The sequence below is a fragment of the Centruroides sculpturatus genome, unplaced genomic scaffold (genome assembly GCF_000671375.1).
Source record: "Centruroides sculpturatus isolate CEXI.00-Female unplaced genomic scaffold, Cexi_2.0 scaffold738, whole genome shotgun sequence".
NCBI lineage: Eukaryota > Metazoa > Arthropoda > Arachnida > Scorpiones > Buthidae > Centruroides > Centruroides sculpturatus.
This window is the reverse complement of record NW_019385164.1, coordinates 280,328-287,036: the sequence shown is the minus strand read 5'-3', so window position 1 is coordinate 287,036 and position 6,709 is coordinate 280,328. Positions and strand designations below refer to the sequence as shown.

The window sequence follows — 6,709 nt, the reverse complement described above, 5'->3', positions numbered from 1 at the left end:
TATATATAATTTAATTGTATTTTAATAAATGCAATTAAATGAAATTATATATATATATATTTTTATAATTGACTATTAATTAATTAATGTGAATTAAATATTTGAGAAGAAAATTCAGTTTAATCGGTATGATTGATATGTCAGTTTGTTTATTTTATTTTTTATCTAATTATTTCATTTACAATGTGAAAAATAGTTTAAAAAGTAATTTAGCATCAAAACTAAAATGACAATTATTTAAAAAATGTAAGTGAATATTTGATTTTGATGTAGATTTCGGTAAATTTTAATACGTCAAATGATAAATTACGACGTATGTTTTAATTTAAAAATCGGTCTTATTATCGCTTTAAATATATTTGATTGATATGAAGTACAGTGCACTAACCATTCACTAATCTGAATCTGTGCTAACATAAACATAAATCTGAGCCAATTCTGTTGGTTTTGCCACTAAACAGTCAAAAATAAATCACAGATTAATTTTTTAAAATGACAAAGTTGTAACGTTTTAACATTATTTGATATACATACATTTAGGTTAAAAAAATTTTTAGATTGTTGTGTTTGTCTTTAGTCTTTTAGACCTTTGCTTTAATACGGTGATAAGCAATCTTTTATGGATGCAGGCTGCAAGAGAACTTCTTAGACTTCCGGTGGGCCGCATATGTTTTTTTCTTGTGGAGTTGCAGGCTTTTAGCCTGCTGAACCAACATACTCCATGACTGCCAGTACACTAGATACTAAAATAATATATGCTAATAATATGCAAACTGGTAATATATAGTTTATTCTCATCTTTTCACTGGTCAAGTTTATTTTGAATGATCTTCATCGTAAATATCAGCTTAGAATTGCACTAGGGCTTGAGACAGAAAACAGGAAAATAAAGTTATGTTGCTAAAGCCTCAGGCACTGCATATTAAGACCTCGCAGGATATAGGACATGTTTATGACTGTTTAAATATATAACCGTGCTAATCTGAACAACCTCATATAATAATTAGTTTGGATTAGTGAGAGTGTACTTTCTTTAAATTCATTCAGTATTCATAGTTACCAATCATCAGCGTTTTGCATGCTCCATCAGTTGGCAGGCTGCTTTTCTTTTTTGTCAGAATTTTTAAAGAATTTGATATTATCATGTAAACATTTCATTTAATGAGTCTAACATCAATATATATGTCAAAGACATTGTATGTGTTTTATTACAAACAACCGAAGCAAACCAGGAAGACATTCTCAGATTCCTTCAATTGGGAAAGAACCAAGATTAATATTTTTATATATGTATGTTGGTGTAGGTATGAGAATTTTACCTCAAATGTGATAATTTTAAATGGCAGATAAGATAAATTCAATCTTCAGTTCTGTCAACTTTAGTACTGTCATGTTGGTGGTTAAATCAATTATGGCTGACTCATCAGCAGAAGGAAACAAGTTACTTTCATAGTTATATTAAATAATTGAACAGCTCTACAGTTTCTTTACCCAAAAAGAACAAACATCTGATTCATCACTTAAGAATATACAGGTCATATGGTATAAACTTTTTCAAGAAAAGAACCATTGTCAGTCTTATTATTTAAGACTGATGATGGTTTTACCACACAGCATTGCAAGACCTCCTCTGTATTGCATGTGTGGCAAAAGGAAAAGATATTCAATTTTGTAAGAAAAAGAGAGACGTAGGAAATAAATAGCCAGAAAAATTATTGTCCTTAATAATTGCAGTGAAAATTAATAAACTGACCGATAGCAACTGTTATGAGTACATTGTACCATAACAAAAGAAATTATTAACAAAGCAAAACATTGCACAAAGGCATAAACAGGCACTTATCATGCAATATTCTTGATACATAAAGATGGAACATGTCATAAATCTAGGTGTAGATTTGTATCATAAAATATTTGACCTTTTTTAAATTGTGATGTTAAAGAGTATAAAGCTATTGCCGTACTCTTGACAATGTTTATGGCAATAACTTTATAAGATAGCATATGCAGAGATAACATTGCATTTTGTTTATTAAAGGTATTTAATGTAAGCATTGGGCACTTTTAATGTAAATGTTTACATTAAAAGTATTTAATGTAAACATTGGGCACATGTTAATAAAGAATTTTTTGCTTTTTATTCTGTCAGAATTTTTACTCAAAAATCAATGTTTTTTGACCAGTGTCCCAGCTATACCCATTCTAAAGGTTGGCAAGTATGAGTATCGTAATAATGCTTCAACATATTTAAATAATAATGCTTAAATAAGTAATTGTTTTCATCAGCAAATAATGTTTTTTGCTTTTTAAGATGCTTTATTATATTGGATGAATCCCATTTTTGGGAAAAGAATATTCTCTATGATATCAAATGCATTTAGCTTATAAGATGCATCCTAGTTTTCAGATAAATTTTAAGAACAAAAAAGTATCTTATAAGGCAAAAAATAGGTAATTGAAATTTAAGCCATTATAAATTTAACCACTCAAAACTGGGAATACATTAATAAACACTATTCATATAACCAATATCCAGCAAGAAGAAACTACAACTTTCTTGCTGGATATTGGCTATATGTTCAATGTTTATTTAAGCTATTACATTTCAAAAACACATAACATTAATTTAGTATAGAATCATCAGAATAAAAATCAATAAAATACAGAAAATTTATAATAATACATGATTTAACATATTTTTGCTAACAGATTGTTTAACATGTTTCTTAAAATGTTTACTATTGTCTATACAAAAATGTATTCAGATGTGTACACCTATAGTTGTCTTATACTATTAGATTGATAGATTCAATTTAAAACAATTATTAATCTTATATAAGTATATCATTCACATCCAACATTAAAGCATTCATTCTACACTTTATTGATGATATNATATAACAACTTTATTTTTATTTTCACTTAAACGTTAATATTATTATAGAAAATAAGATATTAATTTAAAAAAAAAAAAAACAATTTAAATAGCAGACTATTTGAAGAAGATAAATAGAGCCATTTAAAACAAACATGATTCTGTCTCGAGAACTATTCCAGGATTTAGACCACCAAGTTGACAAACGACTAAAGTGGATATAGATTCGTTACAAGAGAATAGAGGGGCAGATAGATAACTGCACTCCAGCAAGGAAGATAAGATCTTTAACTGTCTTTAATCACTGTAACAGTTAACCTCCGGGTTCAGTCAGTAATTGATGCTTTTTATAAACAAAAGGTGTTGAATGCCAGTAAAAAAAAAATAAATAAAAAATGCTGTTCAGGTATCTGTGAATCCTCCGAACACTTTTTATACTTTGTTCTTTTCATATTTTTTCTACTCCTTTTGAAGTTAGATTATTCTCTGGTTGGTTATTATTTCACAAAAGAATCCATTGAAGCTTGCCCACCTTTTGTCAAGAGAATGTTTAGACGTGTCCGAGAGACTCCGAGTCTCCACTCCTACCGAGTTTAGCTTCAAAGAATGAAGATAATTAACACACTTAAAGAACCGGTCAATTGGGCGCCATACATACAATGAAGACGAAAATTGGCTTTGTCTCTTCTTTTCTGCACTTTCAATTTTTCAATTATAACCACATTAATGTATGCAATTAACAAGAAATTTAGAATTGTCGATTATTATAAAATTATATTAATAAAAGTTATATTTTCACTTAATAGCTGTACGATTTTTTAACACGTAGACCTAATTGTATTTAAAGTTTTTTTAAGTTAAATTTTAAAATATCCGTATATTTGAAAGTATATAATTTATTTTTTAAAATTATTTTGTCATTATCTCGTACGTTAAGTCAATTAAAAGTACTATAATAATTTGAACAAAATAGTTTATTAAACAATTTATCAACCATTGGTTTCAACCACACAAAAATTCATCATACATAACAACACAAATTAAATCGTTCTTCACACGAAGAACTAAATTATGAAACATTGTTCAGGTACTTTAAGTAGATAAAAATCCACTATACCGTAATATTATAAAGTGAATATAGGCCTACCATATCCGCTTTATCCCATACTTTTTTGATAATCCGACACTATTAAAAGTCTTAACAAGTACACATACATTCGTTTGTAACAGGATAGTTCGCATGTACCCATTGACATCTCATTTTTGGTCTTCTTTTCCCTGAAAAACGAATTGCAGAAGAAAGATCAGAAGCCCAGCGAGCGGTCTTCCTCCCTTTTGCTTTACGCCTCCTTTCTTTGCATTGCCACCGGAGAACAGTTAAACCAATATTGGTTGCTGGAACACAATGCATACCATTGGGCCACGAGCAGAAGGTATATTTTTCAAGACATTCCGCTCTTCTAATCCACGGGGGCCAGAAAAATGGTCCTATGTTATGCCATTTGTGCACTAGAGGACAAGAACCGCGTTTATAAAGCCATTTCTCGATCACGTCGAATACATCACTTGGAATTCCAGCTTCTACGAGTTCTTGTGTCAGATTAAATTTTTTCATTTCTTTTCTCATGTGTATCATCTGGAATCTATCATCCGGAACTTCCGATTCCACTTCTTCTACAACGTTCGGTTCTTCGATTGACATATATTTCGCATCGAAATTATCTCCTAATAATTCTTTTAAATATTCCGGATTCATCTGTTTAGGTCGAGGTCGCCTTATGAATCTGGACGTATCGAAATCGGAGGAATGTGGAGGTCTTCGAGATTGACGAACCAAAGTTTGCGCTCCACTGACTAGATCATCTGAATCTTCGTACTCATCATCAAGAAATTCCATTCGCACGGTTGTCAGGGCACTCAGGAAGATTAGAAAAACAGCCGAAGGTGACATTTTCTTCTCACTAATATAAGAAATTAAGTTAAATATTTAATAACAAATTAAAATATTAATCTATTTTGAATAGTAAAATAATTACACGTTTTAAAATTAAATGCTATTATTAGAATAAAATTAACTTCACATACCTTGAACAGAAGTGTAGTAAAAAGATAGACGTAGTTTGGCCCACAACCACAGGAGTACTACTGATGGGATGTCACAACATCATTCCTTTTTATACACCTCCCGGTCACAGAACAGAATGACCGGCAATTAAACTGTCTATAACAGTCCAGTCATTGTCGGTGGATGTGGTCAACCAGGCGTCCCACGTCCCCCTTTCCACCCCTTCGCAGTCCCCAAGGCTCGCTACAAGCTATCGTGTAGTTCAAGCAGTCGCCGCTTCAGCTACACGGCGCGACGATGCTTATCAGTCGCATGTCAACAATCGGACGTATTGTACTGCCCAAAAGCCCGATTTGCCCATATTGGGTGAGTTTGTTCTTCGGTCGCGTGTACGATGGTCTTTGATGAGACCTGCGTAATCGCTTTTAAGCAAACTATATCCCACTTATCTTTATTGTGACCCAGTTTTCATAGCCAAAAATAGAAGACAATTGAAAGGTATTATTGTTCATTTGCTTGTAAGCCCAGACGTTTACGATTCTTACTTAAAGCTCCAATTTTTTTTTATCGTAGAAATTACACTAATATAGAATTTTCACCATTTGTTTGTCAAATTAGTAAAATAAAAAAATAATAATAAAAGAGCCAAATTACCTTGGAAAAGATAGAAACTTCACTGGAGGAATCAAAATTTCTTTCATTTATCACGATTAAAGAGTTTATGTTAAGATAAATAATAAATTTTTGATTCTTTGAGCGAGGTTTCAGACAGTTTTACATATTTAAAATCTTAAATATATCATTGTAATAAATATTTTTCTTATTTAGAAACAAAAAAATATTACACTTAATATATAATAATTAAATAATAAATGAAATTATAACAGAAAAATGTTAAAAGTTTCCTCTTTTTCCATAAGAATTTTCACAAATAAACTAGTTAATTAGAATTCAGGAAATTTTTCTAGAATTAAAGATAATTAAAAACAATTGCTGAAATAATTTTTACTTATTATAAACAGTGTAATTTAATAAATGAACATTTTAATATGTAATACAATTTCGTGTATTTATTTAATTATTTTTATCTTCCAGACAATTTGATAAAGAAATAGGATAAAACTCCATTTAAAAAAATATAATTTGCAGTTCGTGCTTTGAAAACTAATCAGTATTTAACTTTGAAACTATAATTAATGGATATAAAATTTGCTTATTTCGGGATTCGTGTACAATTATTTCTCATAATACGTAGTTCATTATAAATAATATAAAGTCTATCTCCCTGCATATTTGTAAACACTCTAATTAATAGTTTATATACTGTTAAAAATGCTATTTAAATAGATACTGGCAATAAAAAGCATATGAATAAAGAATATAATTTTAAAAATATTATTTATTTGAGTAAAATATTAATTATACAATTTATTTTCGAATAATTTTAACCAGATTTTCCTCTTTAGAAATGATTTATAAATTATCAAAGCAACTACTGACAGTGAGTAATAAGCTTAGAGTGATAGCATAATAAACAGAAATAATTTTGATAGCAAATATTTATTTATCTTAAAAACTTTCCAAATAAAAAAATAAAATCAATTTATTCTTTAATAAGTACCAATACAACTAACGACTTTTTTATAACATTATTATTTTGTTTTAAAACATTTAAAAAATTTCCTTGGAATCATTGTTCAAATGTAATATATGTAATGTCCCTTTCAACTTACCGAATGCATTAATTATTCTTAGCATTTTAAAAACAA

At 29.2% G+C, this 6,709-nt stretch overlaps 1 protein-coding gene across 1 annotated transcript; it reads right to left on the bottom strand.

Moving 5' to 3' along the window:
* Window positions 1-3,838: 3,838 nt before the first annotated feature.
* On the bottom strand, window positions 3,839-5,548 carry LOC111635647 (noggin-like). The gene is made up of 2 exons (XM_023380667.1): window positions 4,961-5,548; window positions 3,839-4,836 (listed from the first exon to the last, which is right to left on the bottom strand). The coding sequence occupies exon 2, from the start codon at window positions 4,824-4,826 to the stop codon at window positions 4,074-4,076; it is 753 nt and encodes a 250-aa protein (XP_023236435.1). The 5' UTR covers window positions 4,827-4,836; window positions 4,961-5,548; the 3' UTR covers window positions 3,839-4,073.
* Window positions 5,549-6,709: the final 1,161 nt, after the last annotated feature.

What these genes read in the sequence shown, in the direction of transcription:
- LOC111635647 (XM_023380667.1), bottom strand. Translation starts at nt 4,826, where the DNA reads ATGTCACCTTCGGCTGTTTTTCTAATCTTCCTGAGTGCCCTGACAACC.